The sequence below is a fragment of the Mytilus edulis genome, chromosome 1, assembly GCF_963676685.1.
Source record: "Mytilus edulis chromosome 1, xbMytEdul2.2, whole genome shotgun sequence".
Lineage (NCBI taxonomy): Eukaryota > Metazoa > Mollusca > Bivalvia > Mytilida > Mytilidae > Mytilus > Mytilus edulis.
Window position 1 is genome coordinate 117,940,355 of NC_092344.1, and position 27,908 is coordinate 117,968,262.

The 27,908-nt window shown below is 31.1% G+C and overlaps 2 protein-coding genes across 6 annotated transcripts; one reads left to right on the plus strand and one right to left on the minus strand.

Annotated features, from left to right (window-relative positions):
• Positions 1–5,927: 5,927 nt before the first annotated feature.
• LOC139502502 (uncharacterized) lies at positions 5,928–17,747 on the minus strand. Of its 2 annotated transcripts, XR_011658865.1 has the most exons (5): positions 17,505–17,731; positions 15,060–15,362; positions 14,166–14,358; positions 6,455–9,004; positions 5,928–6,359 (listed from the first exon to the last, which is right to left on the minus strand). XR_011658865.1 is itself a non-coding variant. In XM_071291988.1 (4 exons), the coding sequence occupies exons 1-4, from the start codon at positions 17,530–17,532 to the stop codon at positions 8,932–8,934; spliced, it is 597 nt and encodes a 198-aa protein (XP_071148089.1). In that variant the 5' UTR covers positions 17,533–17,747; the 3' UTR covers positions 5,928–8,931. The 2 variants fall into 2 exon arrangements, 1 of the variants encoding a protein (XP_071148089.1); XM_071291988.1 differs by having other exon boundaries at positions 5,928–9,004; positions 17,505–17,747.
• Positions 17,701–27,788, plus strand: LOC139502513 (plasminogen receptor (KT)-like). Of its 4 annotated transcripts, none has more exons than XM_071292019.1 (5): positions 17,701–17,825; positions 19,407–19,501; positions 21,329–21,459; positions 25,865–25,974; positions 27,487–27,788. In XM_071292019.1, exons 2-5 carry the CDS (start codon positions 19,421–19,423, stop codon positions 27,624–27,626), a joined length of 462 nt encoding a protein of 153 aa, XP_071148120.1. In that variant the 5' UTR covers positions 17,701–17,825; positions 19,407–19,420; the 3' UTR covers positions 27,627–27,788. The 4 variants fall into 4 exon arrangements, with proteins under 4 accessions (XP_071148120.1, XP_071148112.1, XP_071148128.1 ...); XM_071292011.1 differs by having other exon boundaries at positions 17,740–17,830; XM_071292027.1 differs by having other exon boundaries at positions 17,755–17,819.
• The last annotated feature ends 120 nt before the right edge of the window (positions 27,789–27,908 follow it).

The following is a 27,908-nucleotide window of genomic DNA, read 5'->3' on the forward strand; positions in this document are numbered from 1 at the left end:
TAAAAGTTAAAACTTTTTCACCGTGTAGAACGCCACATGCGGGGTGTCGGCTATGTTTGACATGGGGTGGCAATTTTGAAGCGACGAAAAAGTAACAAGGTAAGTTCAAGCATCAAAATTTCTTATTTTTAGAACTCTCAGTACCATATAATGTATTGCACGGAAGGAACCGCAACATAATTCATTTCCTAAAAGCAGAAGCAGTCGTTTTCAGTGCTCAGTTTTCTCAAACACCTCGCCCAAGTTTTCCGTGTTGCAGATTTTTATGCTTTATATGCAAATTTTGCTATAAAAAAAACTACTTTACACATCTACCCTCCGAATCATTTATATAGAATTGTATTCCTCTCGTTGACTTATACCAAATACCAGTTTCTTAGTTGAAATTAATTGGTTTTAAAACTGTTATTCATCAAAATATAAAGTGTCGCTCGGGGTGTCAGATTTTGCGTCGCAAGGGGTAGAGGCTTGTCATAAAAAAATACATATTTGCAGGTAAATAAGTCCTCATATGATACATTTTATTTCAAACACATCTACTTTACCTTGACAAAACAAGGATTTTTCATTTTTTCTGTTTTTGGTCTTATAAAATATATGCTTTTGATTTCATTCGCACCTACTTTACCGTGACAAAATAAGGGTTTTTCATTTTGGTTGTTTTTGGTCTTATAAAACATGTGCTTTTGATTTCATTCATAGTAAAAAAAACGGCTCAAAATACGTTGTTTTCAAGCTGGTAACGATTTCTTTTTCTTTTCAGTCACTATCATGGTAAAAAAAGTCAAGGCTATGGCTCAATAAACCAAAACATGATGGAAAATCACAAAATAGTCCTCAATATAAGATATGCCCGAAGCCTCCACCAGCCAAAATGCATCATAGTTCATCAATATAACGACCACTCAACACGTTTATGCATTTACATAATGTCTAAACAACAATTAATCTATTTAGGCGTCGATCAGTTTGTGAAAATAAACTGATACAGTTAATAAATAAAAATTATATAAAATCATTTACGATCTCGAATATACATTTGCATTTACGAAATTGAAAAAAATATCATCAAAAGATTACAGATTTATATGTTCATAGCATTTAATTAAGTGTATTCCTATTCAACTCAATTTAAATCATTAATGATTTGATAATTAATCGGGTATACCCTTCTTCATTCATACGTGTAATTTTCATATTCTTACGTCCATTTGTCAATATTTTTGTATTTCAAAGGTATAATATAAAACAAACAACATTACACTTCTATTCATATCCAATTAGTTTTCTACTTTGAGACTTTATTTGCTATGTTTATCAAAAAAAAATGCACATTACTTAAAAGACTACAATATGGACCAAATGACATACCTTAAGTTTGTAATTTGTCATCATAACAGTGTAGGTGTGTTTGAATTAAAATGTATCAGATAGAGATCGATTTATAAGAAAATGTTTTTTTATGACAAGCCTCTACCCCCTGCGACGCAAAATCTGACACCCCGAGCGACACTTTATATTTTGATGAATAACAGTTTTAAAACCAATTAATTTTAACTAAGAAACTGGTATTTGGTATAAGTCAATGAGAGGAATGTAATTCTATATAAATGATACGGAGGGTAGCTGTGTAAAGTAGTTTTTTATACCGAAATTTAAATATAAAGCCTCAAAATCTGCAACACGGAAAACTAGGGCGAGGTGTTTGAGAAAACTGAGCATTGAAAACGACTGCTTCTGCTTTCAGGAAATAGATTATGTTGCGGTTCCTTCCGTGCAATACATTATATGGTACTGAGAGTTCTAAAAATACGAAATTTTGATGATTGAACTTACCTTGTTACTTTTTCGTCGCTTCAAAATTGCCACCCCATGTCAAACATAGCCGACACCCCGCATGTGGCGTTCTACACGGTGTTTTTACTTTCTTGGAGTGAAACTACGACAAAACGACTAAATGACTAAAAGAGTAAACACTACAAAACACGCTTATTACAAAAGCACAAGTCTAAAACGAGTAAGGAGCTGTCAGCATAAAAATAACCGATAATGCAGATGGCGTTGGCCCTTATTTATTTTTATTCGAATAATATCAGGGTCTGATTATAAAAGCTGATGATTTCCTTTAAAAAACTGTGAATCTAAGAAGCTTATGATTGCTCTGTTTAACTGTCTGGAGACAAGTTAAGCATATGCAACTGGTTATGTGTGTTGCTCTGTAAAACTGGCCATGAGTCAAGTATAGCAAATGATTTATCTGTAAATGTGGCCAAGAGTCAAGTAAAGCTTATTAATTCTATGTAAAACTGTGGCCATGAGTCAATTAAATCTTATTATTTCTCTACCAAGAGTCAAGTAAAGCTTATTATTTCTATGTAAAACTGTGGCCATGAGTCAAGTAAAGCTTATTATTTCTCTGTAAAACTATGACGATGATTCAAGTTAAGCTAATGATTGCTCTATAAAACGTGGCCAATAAAGTTAAAGATTGCCCTGTAAAACTTTGGTCACGAGCTGGATAAAGTTAAAAGATTGCTCTATAAAAATATGGCCATGAGTCCAACAAACTTAAAGATTGCCGAGGAAAACTGTGGTCACGAGTTGAATAAAGTTAAAAGATTGCTCTATAAAACTGTGGCCATGGATCAAGTAAAGTTTATGATTGCACTGTAAAACTGTGACCATGAGTCAAGTAAGTTTATAATTGCTCTGTAAAACCGTGGCCATGTGTCAAGTAAAGTTTATGATGGCTTTGTAAAACTATGGCCATAAGTCAAGTAAACCTTATGATTGCTTTGTAAAACTGGCCATAAGTCAAGTAAAACTTATTATTGCTTTGTAAAACTGGCCATAAGTCAAGTAAGGCTTATGATTGCTTTGTAAAACTGGCCATAAGTCAATTAGAGCTTATGATTGCTTTGTAAAACTGGATATAAGTCAAGAAAAGCTTATGATTGCTTTGTAAAACTGGCCATAAGTCAAGTTAAGCTTATTGCTTTCTAAAACTGGATATGTCAAGTAAAGCTTATGATTGCTTTGTAAACTGACCATAAGTCAAGTAAAGCTTATTATTGCTTTTTAAAACTGGCCACAAGACAAGTAAAGCTTATGATTGCTTTGTAAAACTGGCCATAAGTCAAGTAAAACTTATTATTGCTTTGTAAAACTGGCCATAAGTCAAGTAAGGCTTATGATTGCTTTGTAAAACTGGCCATAAGTCAATTAGAGCTTATGATTGCTTTGTAAAATTGGATATAAGTCAAGAAAAGCTTATGATTGCTTTGTAAAACTGGCCATAAGTCAAGTTAAGCTTATTGCTTTCTAAAACTGGATATGTCAAGTAAAGCTTATGATTGATTTGTAAACTGACCATAAGTCAAGTAAAGCTTATTATTGCTTTTTAAAACTGGCCACAAGTCAAGTAAAGCTTATGATTGCTTTTTAAAACTGGCCATAAGTCAAGTAAAGCTTATGATTGCTCTGTAAAACTAGCCATAAGTCAAGTAAAGCTTATCATTGCTCTGTAAAACTGTGGCCATATTTCAAGTAAAGCTTATCATTGCTTTGTAAAACTGGCCATAGGTCAAGTACAGCTATGATTGCTTTGTAAAACTGGATATAAGTCAAGTAAAGCCAATGATTGCTCTGTTAAACTGGGATCTAGAGTCAAGTAAAGTTTATGATTGCTTTGTAAAACTGGATATAAGTCAAGTAAAGCTTATGATCACTCAGTAAAACTATGGCCATAAGTCAAGTAAAGCTAAGATTGCTTTGTAAAACTGGCCATAAGTCAAGTTAAGCTTATGATTGCTTTCTAAAACTGGCCACAAGTCAAGTAAAGCTTATGATTGCTTTGTAAAATTGGCCATAAGTCAAGTTAAGCTTATGATTGCTTTCAAAAACTGGCCACAAGTCAAGTACAGCTTATGATTGCTCTGTAAAACTAGATATAAGTCAAGTAAGCAAATGATTGCTCTGTAAAACTGGATATAAGTCAAGTTAAGCTTATGATTGCTCTGTAAAACTGGCCATAAGTCAAGTACAGCTATGATTGCTCTGTAAAACTGGATATAAGTCAAGTACAGCTATGATTGCTCTGTAAAACTGGCCAAAAGTCAAGTACAGCTATGATTGCTCTGTAAAACTGGATATAAGTCAAGTACAGCTTATGATTGCTCTGTAAAACTGGCCATAAGTCAAGTACAGCTTTGATTGCTCTGTAAAACTGGATATAAGTCAAGTACAACTTATGATTGCTCTGTTAAACTGGCCATAAGTCAAGTAAAGCTATCATTGCTCTGTAAAACTGTGGCCATATTTCAAGTTAAGCTTATGATTGCTCTGTAAAACTGGCCATAAGTCAAGTAAAGCTTATGATTGCTCTGTAAAACTGGATATAAGTCAAGTAAGCAAATGATTGCTCTGTAAAACTGGCCATAAGTCAAGTACAGCTATGATTGCTCTGTAAAACTGGATATAAGTCAGGTACAGCTTATGATTGCTCTGTTAAACTGGGATCTTGAGTCAAGTAAAGTTTGTGATTGCTTTGTAAAACTGCCATAATTCAAGTAAAGCCATAAGTCAAGTAAAGCTTATGATTGCATTGTACAACTAGCCATCAGTCAAGTAAAGCTTATGATTGCTTTCTAAAACTGGCCATAAGTCAAGTAAAGCTTATGATTGCTTTGTAAAACTGCCATAAGTCAAGTAAAGCTTATGATTGCTTTCTAAAACTGGCCATAAGTCAAGTAAAGCTTATGATTGCTTTCTAAAACGGGTCATAAGTCAAGTAAAGCTTATGATTGCTCTGTAAAACTGGATATAAGTCAAGTAAGCCAATGATTGCTCTGTTAAACTGGGATCTTGAGTCAAGTAAAGTTTGTGATTGCTTTGTAAAACTGCCATAATTCAAGTAAAGCCATAAGTCAAGTGAAGCTTATGATTGCTTTGTAAAACTGCCATAAGTCAAGTAAAGCTTATGATTGCTTTATAAAACTAGCTATACGCCAAGTAAAGCTTATGATTGCTCTGTAAAACTGGATATAAGTCAAGTAAAGCTTATGATTGCTCTGTAAAACTATGGCCATAAGTCAAGTAAAGCTTATGATTGCTTTGTAAAACTGGATTTAGGTCAAGTTAAGCTTATGATTGCTCTGTAAAACTAGATATAAGTCAAGGAAAGCTTATGATTTCTCTGTAAAACTATGGCCATAAGTCAAGTAAAGCTTATGATTGCTCTGTAAAACTATGGCCATAAGTCAAGTAAAGCTTATGATTGCTTTGGAAAACTAGATATAGGTCAAGTAAATCTCATGATTGCTCTGTAAAACTGACCATAAGTCAAGTCACTCAATCATTGTTCTTCAAAACTATGAATCAAGTAAAGTTTATGATGGCTCTTTTAAACTGGGGCATTGAGTCAAATCAACATTTTGATGGCTCTTTTAAACTGGGGCATTGAGTCAAATCAACATTATGATGGCTCTTTTAAACTGGGGCATTGAGTCAAATCAACATTTTGATGGCTCTTTTAAACTGGGGCATTGAGTCAAATCAACATTATGATGGCTCTTTTAAACTGGGGCATTGAGTCAAATCAACATTATGATGGCTCTTTTAAACTGGGGCATTGAGTCAAATCAACATTTTGATGGCTCTTTTAAACTGGGGCATTGAGTCAAATCAACATTTTGATGGCTCTTTTAAACTGGGGCATTGAGTCAAATCAACATTTTGATGGCTCTTTTAAACTGGGGCATTGAGTCAAATCAACATTTTGATGGCTCTTTTAAACTGGGTCATTGAGTCAAATCAACATTTTGATGGCTCTTTTAAACTGGGGCATTGAGTCAAATCTACATTTTGATGGCTCTGTAAACCGTTGCCTGGAGTCCAATTTTATAAATATATCTTCCCATGACAAAACATTACAAATGTATATTTTTATTAAAATACATAACATATAAATTGTACAATAAATCAGATTAAATTAAACTAAAGATTTTTTTATATTACGAAATGTACTACATAATGCAATTAATTAAATTAAAAAGTTAAAATCAGTATTCCAACAACCAAAAGATGACAACTAAAGCATTGATTTAAGTGTGTAAAAAGTTAAGTTTGATCTATAATATTTTCAAGATTACAACCAAAAACTGAGAAATTTCATTTTAACTATTATTTCAGGGGCAATAACTCAATTTTGGCTGTCTGATACATCTGAAAATTTCCTCCCATACAGATCTTTACCTGTTATTTTACGTAGTAGATGAAGTCTTTAAATTTTTCAGCCAAGAAATTTTATATAATTTCCTTTTAAAACAACAACAGGAAATGATTACATTGAAGGCATAAAACTTTGCTCAGTACTCGGAGCATAAAAATCATGCTCGAAACATGAAATCCAGCAATTTGATTGGTTGATTTTCGAGTCGGAGTACAAAAATCATGCTGGAAAGTTTTATGACTGATTTCACTTATGTGTTAAACACTGTTTGTCAGTTTACAAAAAAGCAAGCATTTTATAATACAGCAACCTGGTTACTTGATAATGAAATCAATTATATGTGTGTAGACAATATGATTTTATAAAAATGAAACATAATTATCATAGCTCTCATGTTTTTCCGGTTACATATTAATATCTTTTATAAAATAAAGCTTAATATGATCATTTGTATGGTTTAAACTAATACATTATAATATAATTTGTGATTATGGCCTTTAAGCAACATTGGTGACCATCATTGGTGTATACATTGGAAACATTATTTCGCATAAGCTAACCATTTTTAATAACAAGTTTATTCGTTGAATTTTGATATATGGTCTGACTGGCCTCTGAACAATAATAATCCAATAGAAGTCAAAAAGTCTTTTAAATATCTTTTAACCTTTCAAGGAATTATAATTTCATATTTTTTTTAAAGATTTAAAGGATTTTACACTGACATATAATTGGTTTTCCAGTTTTATAATTTATGCACTGATGGAACTAATGTGAAAATATAGATTCATTAATTTCCTGAGTTACATTTTGTATGTAAATAATGAAGGAAACAGACAATAAAGTATTGAAACAATTCAGATGAAATAAAAAAATAAATAAAAAAGGTCTAATGCAAAAGATTTCAACCACTTGAGAATCATTTTGAAGAGATTCAAGGATGAGAAAAGGATGAAATCATAACTAGAGGCTCTAAAGAGCCGGTGTCGCTCACCTTGGTCTATGTGAATGTTAAACAAAGGACGCAGGTGGATTTATGACAAAATTGTGTTTTGGTGATGGTGATGTGTTTGTACATCATACTTTACTGAACATTCTTGCTGCAAACAATTATTTCTATCTATAATGAACTTGGCCCAGTAGTTTCAGTGGAAAATGATAGTAAAAATTTACAAATTTTATGAAAATTATTAAAAAATGACTATAAAAGACAATAACTCCTTAGGGGGTCAATTGACCATTTTGGTCATGTTGACTTATTTTTAAGTCTTACTTTGCTGTACATTATTGCTGTTTACAGTTTATCTCTATCTATAATAATATTCAAGATAATAACCAAAAACAGCAAAATTTTCCTAAAATTACCAATTCAGGGGCAGCAACCCAACAACAGGTTGTCCGATTCATCTGAAAATTTCAGGGCAGATAGATCTTGACCTGATAAACAACTTTACTCCAGTCAGATTTGCTCTAAATGCTTTGGTTTTTGAGTTATAAGCCAAAAACTGCCTTTTACCCCTATGTTCTATTTTTAGCCATGGTGGCCATTTTGGTTGGTTGGCCAGGTCACCGGACACATTTTTCAAACTAGATACCCCAATGATGATTGTGGCCAAGTTTGGTTTAATTTGGCCCAGTAGTTTCAGAGGAGAAGATTTTTGTAAAAGTTAACAGACGACAACGAGGACGCAAAGTGATGAGAAAAAATCACTTGGCCCTTTGGGCCAGGTGAGCTAAAAAGTACAATTGAAAAGAAACAGAAAGTATATCTAGTTTAGGGAAACATTGTCTAAATCTCTATACAAATGTATATGTAAACTCATATTAACATAATGGCAAATTTCATGTACTAATTAGAAAACACCTGAAATTGTTTTTTAAAGCATCACTTGAATAAAAGAAGCAAAGTGTTTTGCAAAGGAAAACCCCAAATAAAATTATTCTTATCTAAAAATAATAAGTAAGATTAACAATGCCCCTGAGTCCTGAAAATCTTAGTTTGCTTAAATTCCATTGGTTGAGAAGGAGATTTGTACTTGACTTTTTCCCCTGTATAACATAATTGGATTGATTTAGTTGCTTTCTTACCATCCAGAGGCAATTTAGAATGCATATAAAAAAAAGTTAGAAATATAAATAAGTAGCTTCGATAAGGCCCAAATAATGCCTTTATTTCTAGGATTTGGCTTTTATCACAAGGTGTTGATAGGAACAGTTGCATATTTGCATTCTTTTTATGACACCAAAACTATCAAACAAAATGCAAATTTTAACCCAAAAAAAATCGTGACTATTTCCATTGATATTAGATACCAAAATTCAAAAGCATCAACAACAAAAATACAATAACATAATGTTTGCTATAACAAATAACCTATAATATGACTTTAATATTGAATTTTACCAAACCCTGCGCTGTGTACAAAAAAATAATTTTTGGCTTAATTGAGGTTTTAATCGTAATGAAATACATAATATATTTTCCTTAAAGTTTAAACAATAATTTAAATTTCTACATAATTAAATGTAAAACAGGCATATTCAAATGAAGAATATATATCACATTTCAATATTGTTCAAATTATGCTCAACTATAAGATTACTCATATCTGTCAATATAGTCATGATTCTGCAGTTCTGTCTCTTACAAGACACCAGTCCCATTGTAGTATGTTACAAGATTTCATTAGAATTCTATTCAACTACATGAATTGACTACCAGTATCTCCTTCAACATAATCTTGTAAACTCTCAAATGGATCTGTATGTGGAGTCCTGCAAGATAAATATTCATTTTCATAATTCATATTATTTTTACACCTATAATAAATAAATTGCCTTCCAAAAATTTCAACAATCCTTCATTAACATATGTTATTAACTCTGTGACAGCGACTACCTAAGACAGAAAATTTAAATAAATGACAGTTTTCTAGCCTTACTATGATGGTTAGAAAACTTGTGTGCAGAATGTTTGCACTTTTCTGTATGAAATTAATGATTTATCAACATACGGTCCGAGACCACAATTGTCGTCCCTTGATTTTCGTTGTTCACGAATATAGTCCCTAGTGTTACCCTCTCCAAATTTATTTCTCCATGTTTAATGCCTCAAATTGTAATTAGGGGGGTGAAATAACACTGTAAAAAAATTTGGGTCCAGAATTTTACAGGAAAGTAGTGATTTGGTCCAGCTGAAAAAGGTTAAAAATTAGCACTTCGGAAGCTGTCAAAAGATTTCAAGGCACCCTAAACACAAAATTGTCCATATTTTGAGTTAGAGGCGATGAAGTTTTCTATAATTTTGATATGATTTGTCCCAAAAGTAGTACAACACACTGTAAAAATTTCATTGAGAAAGCGCAGGTGGAATTTTTTTAATTTTCATTTATGTTCTAAAAGAAATGCACTACGAATTAATTGTGTTCTCGGACCTAAGAGGTGAAGTCTGTAAATATAGAATCTGTACTTTGGCAACTTCCCTAAATGATTTGGTGGTTTCAATTTGTCAAATAGCATGAAACTAAAGGATTTAAACTTTTATTTTATAGAATTTCTGCAAAAATGACCAATTTTGCCATTTTATGGTCAAAATAGGCATTTTAAGGCTTTTTCAATATTGATGCATACATGGCATCCTGACTTTCTATCTGACAGGTTTTCATGTGTCAATACTTGTGTTCCTATTCCTTTATCTAGTTCTTGTACTTGTTTATGAACTCAAAATCTACAGAAAAGAAGATTATCTCAGACAATATGTACAAAATGTGTTGTATAAATGGCCCTTGTCTAACGCCCTGTTTGGATGAAGTCAAAAGTGGGGTTCTTGGTACATAAAATTTGAAGTCCGCAATAAAGACCTCACTAAATTTGTATCAAAAGCACTTTACAATGTCTATTGTACCTGTTCCATCTCACATAATATCTTTCTTTTCTTCTGTAGGATAGCAAGTGGTTTAAATATAAGCCTGTGGAGACTAAAATTGCATTCCAGTTTTTCATTAAAAAGGCAAAAATCTTTGTATCAGACCATACTGTTTGTAAGAAAAAATAACTGCAAGAGCCTTTTTGTGCTCAGATTTGTTGTATCATGTCACATGAGTACAGAAATGATAAAAAAGACACAATTTTTTATTTCTTATAGCCTCAATATGCATTTTTTAATGTAAATATGTGGCACGGCCTAAATTGACCCTTATTTTTTTCCAGTCTTACTTGGCTTAAGACCCTTTTAAACTAATATGATATGTTATTTGTGACTTTTCTTTCCATTAAAAGTACATTCAATACATATGTAAGGATTATTTATAACCAAAAAGCTTCACAAATTTAAAATTGCTGGAAAATATTACATCTTCATGTAAGGCCCCCTTTCATTGAAAAACCTCAATTTTTAGGCCCAGGCTGATATAAATTTGACTTTTGAATAATTATGCTAAGTCTGATAAATCAAATGAGTACTCTATTGCTTTTAGTACATAATAAATGATATATTAGGGCATTTAAACAGTATTTTTTTGCAATATTTAAATTTTCAAAGCCCAAAATGTTGATAGTTGAAATTATTCAAATTTAACGTCAAAATTTAACACGCAAAGATGAGTATAGAATTTAACATATTGCCTATAATATATATCCTATTGTTATGAAACTTTGCAAGCAGTGTTATAATTTATTAAGCTTTGGTCATACCAAGTTTTTTAAAGATTTGTCAACTCTTTCTATCCTATTAGGTCCGAGACCACAATTGTCGTCCCTTGATTTTCGTTGTTCACGAATATAGTCCCTAGTGTTAACAGTGGGTTACTTGCCAATAATTTTTATACCCTCTCCAAATTTATTTCTCCATGTTTAATGCCTCAAATTGTAATTAGGGGGGTGAAATAACACTGTAAAAAAATTTGGGTCCAGAATTTTACAGGAAAGTAGTGATTTGGTCCAGCTGAAAAAGGTTAAAAATTAGCACTTCGGAAGCTGTCAAAAGATTTCAAGGCACCCTAAACACAAAATTGTCCATATTTTGAGTTAGAGGCGATGAAGTTTTCTATAATTTTGATATGATTTGTCCCAAAAGTAGTACAACACACTGTAAAAATTTCATTGAGAAAGCGCAGGTGGAATTTTTTTAATTTTCATTTATGTTCTAAAAGAAATGCACTACGAATTAATTGTGTTCTCGGACCATACCATTTGGGTTATCATAGTTAAAAGTTTAAAATCTATTAACTATCAAAAAGACAACCAGTTACCTTTATCTATCTGTTAGTACAATCAGGAGTACAAGATACTACAGTAAACTTTGAAGAGTTCAGTGGAATGAAACAGTAATAATATCATTTACCAATTAGTAGAACAGAAAAATATGTATTCAACCTTTGGTTTTGTGTCAAAAACTGTTACATTGTATCTTAATAATTTATAACCAGGTGCTCCGCAGGGCGCAGCTTTATACGACCGCAGAGGTCGAACCCTAAACAGTTGGGGCAAGTATGGACAAAACATTCAAGCGTGATACAGCTCTGAATTTGGATTGTGATCAAATTTTTGACATTACATGTTTTTTTTTACACAAAACAAATGTCAAGATTTTACAAATCAATTAAAGATTTCTTCTTCAAACTTTTTAAATCTAAAATTAAATAGTTGACACAGCATAGGTTTCTGACACAGAATGAATGTGGTCTAATGAACTTAAAATATTTTTTTTGCCTTTGAGCAATTCACTATGCTGTTGAATATTAATCCTCTCAAAAAAATGTTTGAAGAAATTTTCTTTTTATTTATGAAATCTGAAATGAGAAAAATTTAAACCACCCCCCTTTTTTTTTCACATCCCCGTTTCCCTTTTTCCAAAACTGATATCAATTCAAATTTCTAATGGAGTTTGCAACAATAACTACTCTTTTAAATACATCATAAAATATTAAAATGTAAAATAAAGTGCTTGTTATCACTGAATGGTAAAGATTGGTTGGTAGTAAAAGTGAATATACATTGTTTATTGTATAAAACAAAAAAAACAAACTTCATCAGCAACATTTTATATTGGCAAATTTCCAATGAAGTTATTTACATAAAGTTATTGGCAAATAAAAATAGAAAATGACATCATAGTCATGTCTGGCAAATGTCCAACATACATTATCTAAAAACATTTTAGATAAGATAAGGAACAAGAATGTGTCCTCAGTACACGAATGCCCCACTCGCACTATCATTTTCTATGTTCAGTGGACCGTGAAATTGGGGTAAAATCTCTAATTTGGCATTAAAATTAGAAAGATCATATCATAGGGAACACGTGTACCAAGTTTGAAGTCGATTGGACTTCAACTTCATCAAAAACTACCTCGACCAAAAACTTTAACCTGAAGCGGGACAGACGGACGAACGAACGAACGAACGGACGGACGAACGGACCGACGGACGAACGAACGGACGCACAGACCAGAAAACATAATGCCCCTCTACTATCGTAGGTGGGGCATAAAAAAAGCTTCATCAGCAACATTTTATATTGGCAAATTTCCAATGAAGTTATTTACATAAAGTTATTGGCAAATAAAAATAGAAAATGACATCATAGTCATGTCTGGCAAATTTCCAACATATATTATCAACTTCTATTCTATACAAAGAAAGATAACTCCAATTGAAAATTAATTGCTATTGCACAATATAGTGCAATTAGATATTTCTTGCTATTGTGCAATACTGTGCAATTGAAAATTTCTTGCTATTGCACAATACTTGATATGGAATCCTGATTTGGACCAACTTGAAAACTGGGCCCATAATCAAAAATCAAAGTACATATTTAGATAAAGCATATCAAATAAGCCCAAGAATTTAATTTTTGTTAAAATCAAACTTAGTTTAATTTTGGACCCTTTGGACCTTAATGTAGACCATTTGAAAACTGGACCAAAAATTAAGAATCTACATACACAGTTAGATTTGACATATCAAAGAACCCATTTATTCAATTTTTGATGAACAAAGTTTAATTTTGGACCAACTTGAAAACTAGGCCAATAATTAAAAATCTAAGTACATTTCTAAATTCAGCATATCAAACAACCCCCAGGATTCAATTTTTGTTAAAATCAAACTAAGTTTAATTTTGGACCCTTTGGACCTTAATGTAGACAAATTTGAAAACGAGACCAAAAATTAAGAATCTGCATACACAGTTAGATTCGGCATACCAAAGAACCCCAATTATTCAATTTTTGATGAAATCAAACAAAGTTTAATTTGGACCCTTTGGGCCCTTTATTCCTAAACTGTTGGGACCAAAACTCCCAAAATCAATACCAACCTTCCTTTTATGGTCATAAACCTTGTGTTTAAATTTCATAGATTTCTATTTACTTAAACTAAAGTTATTGTGCGAAAACCAAGAATAATGCTTATTTGGGCCCTTTTTTTGCCCCTAATTCCTAAACTGTTGGAACCAAAACTCCCAAAATCAATCCCAACCTTTCTTTTGTGGTCATAAACCTTGTGTCAAAATTTCATAGATTTCTATTAACTTAAACTAAAGTTATAGTGCGAAAACCAAGAAAATGCTTATTTGGGCCCTTTTTGGCCCCTTATTCCTAAAATGTTGGGACCAAAACTCCCAAAATCAATCCCAACCTTCCTTTTGTGGTCATAAACCTTATGTTAAAATTTCATAGATTTCTATTCACTTTTACTAAAGTTAGAGTGCGAAAACTAAAAGTATTCAGACGACGACGACGACGACGACGACGACGACGACGCCGACGCCAACGTGATAGCAATATACGACGAAAAATTTTTCAAATTTTGCGGTCGTATAAAAAGTAATGAATGCTACATTGGTTAATATATACAAATTATCTTACCTGAAAAAATATTGTAAAAATTGTCGTCCTTGATGAAACCTGTACCGAGTGATATATACACTTACCTGAGAAAGTTTTGTAATCTCCTTCTTCTTTGATGTCGTCTGTACAAATATAATGATGTAACAGCCAAAATACAAAGGGCAACAACTCCAAACAAAACACCAAGAACTACATCTAATGTTGTCGCTGAGAATAACTGACTTTCTTTATATACAACCTCTGGTCCAGAGAATGTTGTACTGCCTTGTTGGATTTCTGATGAATAAAAATATGTTATTCTTATTCTGAGGATTTTCTATCGATTTGTGTGCAGACTAGTACTACATTCTGTATGTGTCTGTCCCAAATCAGGAGCAAGTAATTCACCAGCTGTTGTTTGTTGCTGTATTATATATTTGTTTTTCGTTTATTATTTTGAACATAAGTTATGCCAATAGTTTTCCCGTTAAAATTGTTTTACATTTGTTATTTCGGGGCGTTTTATAGCTGACTATGCATATGACTTTGCTTATTATTGAAATCTGAGCGGTGACATAAAGTTGTTAATGTCTGTGTCATTTGGTCTCTTGTGAATAGTTGTCTCATTGGCAAATATACCACCTCTTCTTATATTTCGATAACTAAATGTGTGTGTCTTGCCTGTTATCTCATAATATAAACATATACATGTATATAGACATTAAAAATATCAATTATGTCTGCACATTTAGCACAATCTAGTTTCATTTAACAATCTCACAAGCTGCAATTAATAACGGTCTTTTTTAAATTATAATACAGTATATGTACAGTGAACAAATTATTTCCTCAAGGAAATATCGCAAGGACTTGTTTAGCAGATTAAAATTTTGTTTTACTAACAGCACTTGGTAATTACCGTAATAGCCTGTCTGATTAACAAGTATGGTTTTGTCTTTTCAAATGTGTAGCACAATATACATACATGTAATCATTACCTGTTTTGAATTGAAGTTTATTAGATGATAGAACATCAACGCATTCTACAAATACATTATAATGTGTGTCTGGCTGTAAATGTAGGATGGTAATATTTGTATGTCCTTGAAAATCTGTCTGATCTACACATTTTTGTTCTTTAGTCACTATTTGAACATAACATAAACGGCATGGTAAGTTCAGTGGCTGGTTTGGTTCACCAGGCTTTTTTATCATCAAGGTCACTTGGTTGGTTTGTGTTTCTGTAACTGAGACAACCACTTCAGAGGCAAATTTGCCAATTGCAATACATATATATGTCACTGAAAAAAAAAGATAATCTGATATTAAAGCATGTACATGTACATGTATCATATTAATAAACTAAAAAAGTCATGATAGAATATTTACAAATAATGTTATCAGCTACTCATTATAATCAGAGCTACATGTACATGCAAAATATATAGCTGGTCATTATGATAGAGTGGATCTATAAACTCCTTTTATACAGATATATGCAGATGTCCTACAAATTGTTGCTTGTTGGCTTATTGCAAAATAGATTATAAAATTCTGATTTCATCAAATATTTTTGGGCTTCCTTATTCATTGTTAATCACAATAACTAAAACTTACATGATAGTTATTAATAATCAAATTATTTCACCTTCAAAGGAAAAATATTTAGAATACAATGTATTTGAGTATTTGCCAAACCATGAAAACAAAATTAGTCGATTATTTATATCATTAAACAATCAATTGCAAACACATTTTTGATATACATTTGTATCTATTAAATAGAGCACAATTGCAGCCCAAATTATTCTTGTTAGGAAAAAATGAACACAAAATCACTAATGGTGCTCTATGGTATTTCTAAGCCGAAAAGTCATGAATTCATGAAATTTTGTCAATTTGCTGCATTACATACATTGTAGGCACTGGCTACGGTTACATAGAAATGTAACAATAATAAAAATATTATTGTTACATTGGAGACTAAATGCTGGAATGCATGGGTGGGTAAAGACCTGTTTAATTACGAATGTAACAATAATTATTGAGGCTACGGTTACATTGCGTTATTTGTACATGAAAAACAGCAATGTTCGATGGGACTAGTAATATGTACTAAATACTAAAAGTTGAGGACATTTATTACATACATTTATAACATGCAATTTATTTACTGTAATTTTTTATTTACAATGACAATTTCTGCAAATCCAGTAAGTTGTTTTTAAAGTCCGACACATTTTTGATGAACGAAATTACGTCCTCCATGGATAAGTGTACATACAGAATTTCTTAGTATTTAAGTTACAGTTAGCAAACTTTGCTTTTGATTATCAATTTGCGTCAAGTTATAAAGCTGTATGAAATTTATATCTTGATATTGTTTCAGTTTCGTTTAAAACGCATCCCAAGTTTTATTTTTTTCACCATAAACAAAATTGGTCCAAAGTATAATGACAGTAATAAGAGTAGGTGTGCAGTTAAATACTTTAAAAAAGTGAAACCATTGAACTATATTTTTCGCCTTTTACAGTCACACTCCTAATCTTGAGTAGTATCTTTAAGAACATCAAAACCATTAATACGTAGTAAAACTATTCAAGTTGTACACCATTTGTTGAATAATAATATTTTATTATTTATCAGTATTAAATTACAAGTATTGTTTAGTACATATGAAAGAATGAAGCAATACAACTATAGAAGATTTAAGTTTAATCAATCTAGCGTACATTGCTGTTTTTCATGTAACAATAACGTAATGTAACCGTAGCCTCAGTAATTATTGTTACATTTGTAATTTATCGGTTCCTCACCCAACTTTGCATTCCGGCAATTAGTCTCCAATGTAACAATAATATTTTTATTATTGTTACATTTCCATGTAACCGTAGCCAGTGCCTACATTGTATGATTACACATGAAAAGAGCATATTTCAAAACCAATACTGTTATGTTTTTTACATCAGTAAAATGACTTAACATTTGATTGTTAAAATTAAAGATACCAGTTTCATTTTATGTACTTGAAGTATAATAAACAGTTGATTGTTCAAGTATGTCATGTGTCACAGATTCCCAAATAGCAATTAGGTTGATTGAAATAAGGTTGTTCAGTGTGGGCCAAGGCTCTGTGTTGAAGGCTGTACTTTGGCCTATAATGGTTTAATTTTCAACTTGTGACTTGAATGGAGAGTTGTCTCATTGGCACTCAGACCACATTTTTTATATCTACATTTTTTTGTTCATTGTCCTAGGCTAAAGACAAATATGTTGAAAGAGGAAGAAGAATATCCATCATTATGGTGTTACGTCTGTGAACAGGTCCAGCAAAAGACTCTTGTCATTTATCTAAAAGTATCGAAGATCTAATTGTTAATATGAGATAAATGCTAAGGCAAATTTAAAATTTAAAACATGTAAATGATGAATTTTCTCGATACCTATGATACAGAAATATGAGAATTCCATGTTGTTACTTCGTTTGCTGGAATATTTCTATGGAGGTTTATGGTTCTTTTTATACATGTTCAATTTAATTTCTACATTGCTGTTATGGTGATGATTTACTCTTGGTATGAATTATTAAATGCAAGATACAAGGATTTATGCAAAATTGTAACAAACAGCTTTGTTTACTTCCGTTGAGCGTACATTCGGAACTTATCCTTACTCGTCCATCATTTATCTATAATAACTGAAAGTATGTTCCGAGTGTAATATTTTGATGAAATATTGAGAACCAAGTCCAAGTTGTGGTAAAGGCAAGGTTATTTTCTGTATATTGTCAAGTCTATTTGGAATATTGCAAAGTTCAATTGTGATATATGAAATGAAACAAACCCTATAATATGCAATTACCCTTTTGGCAAATCAAAGATAATACCCTGCTTATACTGGTTGTCATCCTGGCTTCAAAGCCTTTATGATCCACCTTTTGACCTTTCAGTTTTGAACATCTATTCTGTTTTGGCAGTATTTAAAGCTGAAGAGAACATCCAACTAACTGCATGCCATATTGATGCGTAATTACAAAATTACTTTTATCAAGCTAATATGGTATGGTCAGTATTATCCTTAAGGTTCATGTGGACCCTATGGCTAAAATGGCCGTATTTTCACCTCAAAGTTTTCTCTGAGTACAGGCAAACCTGTGCATCTGGAAAAGTTTTAAGGCATAGCATGCCCTAGATATATAGAATTCAAATGCATTGTATGATTTAGAAAATTCATAATTTAACTGGATTTTGCCGTACACTTTTTTTCGTCTCTGCAGAAGACGATAAAATTAACAAACAGTTGAGTTTACCTTGATATGGTCCACTCAGGTACACAGTTTAAATAAACAATTATTGTCAGGTATCTATTGTCCATCTAATGTCCATGTCAATTAAAAATGCTCACTTTAATTTTTACCTGTGGGGAAGTTCTCAAACCTGTTTCCCAACTTAGTTTATTTTGGCACCTTCTGGAGAAATGAAAAAAAGTGCACGGCAAAATCCTGGTAAGTTTTTACTTTTCTAAAACATAAAACATACTTTAAAATTCATTTATCTAGGGCATGCCATGCCTGAATGTTTTTACAGATGCCCAGGTTTGTCTGTACTCAGAGTAAATTTTGAGGTGAAAATACGGCCATTTTAGCCATAGGGTCCACATGAACCTTAAAAAGTGTTCTTTATTGAACTTTTCAATAGGGCAGCATACTATCATTACAAGTATTTATAAGGGTTCATAAAAGTAACATGTTTAATAAAATACATGCAAGTAAAGGATGTGGTATAAACTGCTAGGTGAACGTGGATGAAGTGTCAGATTTGCCAAAGTGAAAGTAATTATAAAATTACCTATATGTGGCGGTGTAATAAGACTGCATTTATTTTAGACTTATTAATCAGCTTTTGGGTTAAAACAGAGGTAACAAGAAAAATAAAAGTGTCTGTTTTTTATTAAGAGGTATTTATTTAAAAATCATCTGCAAGCAGGCCATGTTGTGCTTGATATTTGGCTGCATATCTTGTCATATTGAAGATAGCTCATTTATACATTTATATTATGTTTTGTAATTATTTAGACTCTTGTGTCTGAAATAGTTTGTTTATTAATCTTGATCATGTTTATACCAGAGTTTAATCAGACAAGAACTTATAAACTAATTATAATACATCCATAATACCTAAACATTATAATCATGAGCCTTGACCAATAAATGACAATGATCAGAGGCAGATCCAGAACTTTTTGTAAGGAGGGGCCCGCTGACTAACCTAAAGCCCCCCTTGGATCCACCTATGGTGAAAAGTTTGCACAATTCTGATAACATTTTGATATATGTATTTTTGTAGAACATTGTTTCAAAATGGGATCTGTGATTGGAAAAGCAATGGATGACAATATGAAAAAGCAGCAAGAATTCATGTTAGAGACCCAAAGATTAACGGTAATAATTGTTTAAAATCCTAGACTCATAAATTATATTTGCAAGTTGAATTTTTATTTCTGTAAGCTTTTAAGGCAAATAATTCTGTAACTGCAAACAACATAACTATATTGTGTTTATACTGCAACATATGCATCATTTATGTTCCTTTGCTTCGGAAAAATACTTTATATACAGGATCATGTAGTTAAGCTATATTAAAGCACACATATGTCTTTTGTGTTTGTGGAACCATTTTTGAAGTATTGATCAGAAACTATTTTTCACTGTAGTGAGGGCAATAACTTTGATATTCTGGATTCTTTAAAGTATTGATCAGAAACTATTTTTCACTGTAGTGAGGGCAATAACTTTGATATTCTGGATTCTTTAAAGTATTGATCAGAAACTATTTTTCACTGTAGTGAGGGCAATAACTTTGATATTCTGGATTCTTTAAAGTATTGATCAGAAACTATTTTTCACTTTAGTGAGGGCAATAACTTTTATATTTTGGATTCTTTAATTTTTCTCTATTCTTTTTAAGTTTTGCCCATTATCCTCTATTCTTAATTTTTTGACTGATTGTACTCTATTTATTGTATTTTTGACCTCTATTCTTTATTTTTTTAGCCATTTATTCTTCACTTTTTACCCATTATTCTCTATTCTGTAAACCCTTTCTAGACCCTTGTTGATTTTCATATAGATGTTCTTGATACTAGATCACAAAATCTGCCTAAATGAAATTTTTAATTTAAATTTTTTTTAAGGTTATCTAATGACATGAAATTTGTTTGGATTCTTTCATCTGAAGATTTGTTTGTTTCTTCAAATTTATCTTAATAAACTTTTTGAAGATCAAAAGAAACTTTCAAGATAAAACTCATAGAAAATATCAATTTAGTTTGAAAAATAGAAGAAAAAAAGTATAATAAAATCAATCAGGAGTTGTCTCCCATAGACGGACCATAAAATTATGGTATTTCTCCAGGTCACAGTGGCTTCTAAAATAACTTTAGGGTTTGTCAGTAACATGGTTTATAATTGTGTTACTTTGTTTGAATGGGTATTCATGTTTTTTGTTTAAATGTAATTTAATCATTATAATCATTCTAATCATTTACTGCATGTGCTTTATTTTGTAATTCATTTGATTGTATAGGTGTAATACCACCAAATCATGGTACGTCACATCCGGTTGTATACGAAAGTAGGTTAAAAAAAATATTCCCTTAAATTTGACAGTTGTAGGTAATTAATCCTATATTTTATTGCAGCAAAAAAAAATCTGTGTCATAAACATACATGTATGTCTTGGGTATTTTAAAACACCATTATTTTTTATTTGGGATTTCTATAGAATATTTTGTAATCTTGAGGTTACATGGTGACTAAACCTTGTACACAGATAAAATAAGGGGAGAAATTTGATTGGTTAACTTCCAATGATGGTTATTTTCTTATATGCAATGAAATGTTATGTGAATTTTTTTCTATAGCACTGGACAGGATAAAACTTTTCTCATGCCAAGTATTTCTTATTTGAAACAAAGATAAATTCTACACATTTTTTTGAAAAGTGCAAATTAACAAAGACTTATAGGGGGAAATAAATGATGGTATTACACCTATAGCTCAAATTTTGGGCACCATGATTGGCTAATAAAATTATCTTATCTGATCTTATCCTGTTAATCCATTTGCTTTTTTGAGGTTCAGGGATAGAAATAAATATAAGATTGCATAGAACACTACTTTATTTTTTATAATCTAAAAGTAGAACCTGTTGAATCATGCTGCCTTACAGTTTGTTATGATATGATATAAAGTTCTGCTTTACTTCAGATGGAAAGACAAATACACATGCAGAACCAAATTAGAGAAAGAATGATGGCCATGCAGATAGCTGGAGCTAGGGATATGTTTTTGTGGTTTGCTTCTTTCTATGCAATATCAACACCTGCAATGATTGTTGGGTATGTAGCAAAAAAATAGTTCTTCAGCTTTCTGCTTCTGCTGTTTGGTGTCCGCCATCATTTCTGATTATTCTGCAGTATATATTTTCCTGAGGTTTTCTGCTATGATTTTTTCAGATAAATGTTAAGACTATGGTGGACATATAAAGTTCTTAAGCCGGCCATGTTGTATTGCTGCTGGTTTTGCACAAAATACTACTGTAAATTAAGAAATTAATGCTAGGTTTTTATTATTGTGAAAAATGCGACAGAGTTTTAAACGCAATAATTGAAACTCAAATTTTGAAATATTTTATATGAAAAAAATCGAAAAAATTAAAATCTCATTTAAGTCTAAAATGACAAAATCACAATATTAAATAAATAAATTCATGTATTTACTGTCTTCTGGTTGGTTAAAATTATTAGTTTTATTTTCAATGTTGTCAATTTTTATGTCGACACGCCCACTCCGCTGACGTTGTGTATTCATACACCAACATGTGTGTACGTTGTTATTGTTAATATAAATAATATAAAAAGTTCTTTGAGCTTTATTTTTGATAGAAATTTATTTATAATGAATGGCAATAATTTATTTTGAATTTATTGAACCATAAAATTTATTTTTGACTCTTCACAATTTACATAATCTGCTTCGCGGATTATTCAATGTGAAGAGTCAAAAATTAGTTTTATGGTTCAATAAGTTAAAAATAAATAATAGCCATTCATTAAATGCAAGCAATAATTTCTGAATTTACAGTACTTTCAAATTACTAATCTTTTGACGCCTGCCAATATAATATTAAGACAGGTTACTTACTCTCTGGCAGGACATCTGGTACTCTGTCAAGTAAAAGCAATTTAGGTGAAAACTAATTTATTTTATGTTTTCTTATACACGAATAAATCATTTGGCCAATTCGCCTTTTCAGAATCTAAAGGACTGTGGGTAATTTCATTGTTCGTACCCCAAAATGAAAATAACGTAATGTCATTGGTTGAATTTCCATTGTTTATGACATTTCTAACCAATCACGACATTTTGGTGTACACTTTTGAAAATATTACCCAGAATGCATTAAGTTCGGAAATGGTGAATAAAGCAACCACTTTAAAAAGTTTCTTTTGGTGAAATTTTTTCAGATAGGTCAGAGTGAAGCCTACTGTTTTAAAAGTTGGTATTTGTGTAAATAGATATAGGAAGATGTGGTATGAGTGCCAATGATACAACTCTCCATCCAAATAACAAATTATAAAAGTAAACCCTTATAGGTCAAGGTACAGCCTTCAACATGGCTCACACCAAACAGCAAGCTATAAAGGGTCCCAAAATTAGTAATATAAAACCATTAAAACGGGAAAACCAACGGTGTGAACTATATACAAACATAGAAGTTGCGAATACAGATTAAAAAAATTGCATTTTATTTGAGCTTTTGAGTAGAAAACAAAATGATTTAGATATCTTGATATTGTATACACAGTTTAGATATATTTGTATTGTATACAAATAAGTTTATTTGGTATTGGATACACACAAGTTAAGATATCTTTTAATTGGATACACACAAGTTTAGATATCTTTGTATTGGATACACACAAGTTTAGATAAAATATCTTTAAATTGGATACACACAAGTTTAGATATCTTTGTATTGGATATGCACAAGTTTAGATATTTCTGTATTGGATACACACAAGTTTAGATATCTTTGTATTAGATACACACAAGTTAAGATATCTTTGTATTGGATACACATTTATAAGTTTATTTGGTATTGGATACACACAAATTTAGATATCTTTGTATTGGATACACACAAGTTTAGATATCTTTGTATTGGATACACAAAAGTTTAGATATCTTTTTATTGGATACACACAAGTTAAGATATCTTTGTATTGGATACACACAAGTTAAGATATCTTTGTATTGGAAGCACACAAGTTTAGATATCTTTGTATTGGATAAACCTTACAAGTTTAGATATCATTGTATTGGATACACATTATTTTAGATATCTTTGTATTGGATACACACAAGTTTAAATATCTTTGTATTAGATTCACACAAGTTTAGATATCTTTGTATAGGATACACACAAGTTAAGATATCTTTGTATTGGAAGCACACAAGTTTAGATATCTTTGTATTGGATAAACCTTACAAGTTTAGATATCTTTGTATTGGATACACATAAGTTTAGATATCTTTGTATTGGATACACATAAGTTTAGATATCTTTGTATTGGATACACACAAGTTTAGATATCTTTGTATTGGATACACACAAGTTTATATATCTTTGTATAGGATACACACAAGTTAAGATATCTTTGTATTGGAAGCACACAAGTTTAGATATCTTTGTATTGGATACACACACGTTTAGATATCTTTGTATTGGATACACACAAGTTAAGATATCTTTGTATTGGATACACACAAGTTAAAATATCTTTGTATTGGATACACACAAGTTTAGATATCTTTGTATTGGATACACACACGTTTAGATATCTTTGTATTGGATACACACAAGTTAAAATATCTTTGTATTGGATACACACAAGTTAAGATATCTTTGTATTGGATACACACAAGTTAAGATATCTTTGTATTGGATACATGCAAGTTTAGATATCTTTGTATTGGATACACACACGTTTAGATATCTTTGTATTGGATACACACAAGTTAAGATATCTTTGTATTGGATACACACAAGTTTAGATATCTTTGTATTGGATACACACAAGTTTAGATATCTTTGTATTGGATACACACACGTTTAGATATCTTTGTATTGGATACACACAAGTTAAAATATCTTTGTATTGGATACATGCAAGTTAAGATATCTTTGTATTGGATACACACAAGTTAAGATATCTTTGTATTGGATACACACAAGTTTAAATATCTTTGTATTGGATAAACACAAGTTTAGATAGCTTGGTTTTGGAATTTGGATACATAATGGTATAATAATGAAATTTTGGTACCTGATAAACACAATTTTAGTTGGTATTGGATACTTACATGTTTTTGGTATTTGATACACTTTATAAGTTTAGATATCTTGGTTTATGGGCACACATGCTGGTCTCACTAATTAGCGACAAGAAGCGTCAAGAAGCAACAAGAAGAATTATTTTAGTGACAAGAAGAGACAAGAAACTATTTAGCTACAAGAAAACATATTTTTTTAAATCAAAATTACTTATTCCAATAAAAATTAAAAGAATATGCAAAAGAAAACAACTTTAGCGACAATAAAGTTAATTTTGATAGAAAAAAATGAAACAGTTATTTACATTTATTATGTGTAACAGCCAGTATTACGTTTACCCTGTTGTATTATGAGATTACTCTTCCTTGTGTTTTAGAACATATCATTTATCTTATAATTTGTTTTTTAAAACTCTTTTCGTACAATATATATATTAAGCTCGCAAAATGAATTATTTGTACATCATTGTCCTGAAAATATTGACACAAATTGTGAAATACAAAGAACTGAAATTAAACAAGAGTAAAAGAAAATTCAAATGTGAATATTTATTTTCATCATTTTATTTGTGTATTGCCTCATTAAACGATATTTATCATATGCATATTGATTAAAGATGAAAGGAAATTAATGACAATCTTGAGTTTTCTACAGGTGTTCTCTATTTACAATGATTGTATATTCTGGCGCGTGTTATTGTATAGTCTGACGCGTATACAAAGTTGAAGGTGTTAATTGGATGTTATTGTAGCAATAAAACAGGGGACACATATTTCATGTTTTTGTTTCAATAAATCCTTCAAATAGCGTGTGCATTTCCTTTGCTCTACCAAGCTGACTGAAGCCATTCAACTTTTATGTTTTATTTGTCTCTTTCTTCTTCACAAATGTTTAATTTCTTCAGCTACCAATATACTTATATAAACTTCACAATCTTTTTCTTCCTCACAAATGTTTAATTTTTTCGTCTATCTATATAATAAAACATTTTAATTAGACACAACATATCTGCATGCTCATATTAAAAAAAACATTTTAAAATACAAATTTCTTTATATCTAATAAAAAAAAAAATGTTTTCTTTCGCTAAATAGTCTTCTTGTCGCTAAATTTATTCTTCTTGGCGCTTCTTGACGCTTCTTGTCGCTAATAATTGAGACCCACACATGCAAGTACATAATACATTAGTGTAAATGAATTTTCTGGTAAAAGATAGTAAAACTCATCATATAGAGGTGTCAATATTAGGACAAACCAAGTTTTATATGCTGTCCCTCTTGTCAAGTAAGCTTATATCATTTTCAGATCAACTCTCAGATACTAAATTACTCTGTATCTGAGAACTTTACAATTTTGTGATGAACATTATTTGAACCAACATTCTTTTAAATTGAATATTTTTACAGAGCAGCAAAGATGCAGTCTAAAGCACCATTGGCTCCCATCTTGCCTTTGACCTTCCTTGTAGCTTATCAGTATGATATGGCATATTACTCAAAGATAGAAAGAATAAGAGGTAAGATTATTATAATGTTATTAACTGTCTGTTTCTGTATTTATATATATGAGGTGAGCTGTATTGGACCAGAGACTCTAAGAGTTAAGGGCCAATACAGCTGATTGAGAATCTATAACAGGGCCAATAAAGAAACTGCCACTTCATGATGATTTTAATTCGTCAATCAAACTAAAAAAACTTACCTTGAAGAAGATACAGAAATTCATAACTGAACTTGTCTTTTTACATTCACGATGTATTTTTTTTCAACATTCTCAGATGTAATTTCTGATTTCTAGTCCAAGTACTTATCTTATGCCTTACAATTTATTTTATCTAGCAAATATAAAGTAGCTGGGAAGAATAACTCGGACAGTTTTATTCTTAGACTTGAATAGTCTCCTTTCTGCTGATGCATCAACAGAAATGAAACAGTGATAATAATCAAAAGTGGTATTCGAAAAGGCTGTAAAATATATCCGTTTCAAGACGTTACAAAACACTGAACACCACTTTCTTTATGATATTAAGTTACAAAATATGATACAAATCTATCTATGCATAATTATATGTTCTAAGTTAAGGTTCATGTGGACCCTATGGCTAAAATGGCCGTATTTTAACCTCAAAATTTACCCTGAGTACAGACAAACCTGTGCATCTGTAAACATTTTCAGGCATAGCATGCCCTAGATAAATAAATTTCAAATATGTTTTGTGTTTTAGAAAAATAAAAACTTACCAGGATTTTGCCGTGCACTTTTTTTCATTCCTCCAGAAGGTGCCAAAATTAACTAAGTTGGGAAACAGGTTTGAGAACTTCCCCACAGGTAGTTATTGAAGTGAGCTGTTTTGTTTGACATGGACATGAGATGGACAATAGATACCTGACAATAATTGGTTATTTAAACTGTGTACCTGAGTGGACCATATCAAGTTTAACTCAACTGTTTGTTAATTTTATCATCTTCTGCAGGGACGAAAAAAAGTGTACGGTAAAATTCAGTTAAGTTATGAATTTTCTAAATCATACAATGCATTTGAATTCTATTTATCTAGGGCATGCTATGCCTTAAAACTTCTCAAAATGCACAGGTTTGCCTGTACTCAGATTAAATTTTGAGGTGAAAATACGGCCATTTTAGCCATAGGGTCCACATGAACCTTAAGTAAGCTTAGGCATAAGAAAATTGAAACTGGAAGTGAACGTCCTGTATTAGCCCATGTGCCAATACAGCTTTTTCAGTAATGGCCCAGTCCGGAAAGCAATAATACAACTAGATTTATATCAACGTGACAACGTCATCAGTATTGCACATGCTGATTTATCCGTATTAGGACTGATTCGATCATATCATTTAATAAAGATACTTAATCACCTTACCAGAATCAAATATTGTGCTTTTCCATCTTCATTTTCAATAAGTTTTAGACCAGTTTCTTATGGAACAAAAGAAACACTTTGAGAGAAATCTATAAACCTGAAATTGATAAGTTGCATAGTTTATTCCAATATTATTTAAATTTCAGCTGAGGCTGACAGAATAATGGACGATGAACAAGGACTTCTATGTATCCCACATGGTGTTCCTACAATGCAGTCTATAGAGGCAGCCAGACTCAAACAGAAAGACAAGGAAAGATTGTTAGGAAATGATATCTGGATGTAAATAAATCATGTGATTGACATGTGATTTGTGACTCTGTAAGAAACAGTTTATTATTCTAGATGAGTTATATATCTGTCTGGTTGTTGTAAACTGGAACATTCTCTGTGCTCTGTTAGATTTTATATTTATACATACTTTATATGAATGTTTGAAAGGAATATATATAACAGGCTATTATTTGAACTTGGAATTATTTTTAATTATGGAATTTGCATAATTTCTTGTGTTTAATTTTTTTTTATAAATTCCAGGTTTATTTTGTATTATGATCTTTTGAGCGGT

Coding starts and splice junctions, on each gene's coding strand:
- LOC139502502 (XM_071291988.1), bottom strand. CDS start 17,532: ATGGAATTCTCATATTTCTGTATCATAG. Junction 14,359..15,059: donor TAAACTTCAATTCAAAACAG/GTAATGATTACA, acceptor TTTATTCATCAG/AAATCCAACAAGGCAGTACA. Junction 9,005..14,165: donor AGATTACAAAACTTTCTCAG/GTAAGTGTATAT, acceptor TTTATCTTGCAG/GACTCCACATACAGATCCAT.
- LOC139502513 (XM_071292003.1), top strand. CDS start 18,083: ATGCGTAATTACAAAATTACTTTTATCAAGCTAATATGGTATG. Junction 21,460..25,864: donor ACACCTGCAATGATTGTTGG/GTATGTAGCAAA, acceptor ATATTTTTACAG/AGCAGCAAAGATGCAGTCTA. Junction 25,975..27,486: donor AAAGATAGAAAGAATAAGAG/GTAAGATTATTA, acceptor TTTAAATTTCAG/CTGAGGCTGACAGAATAATG.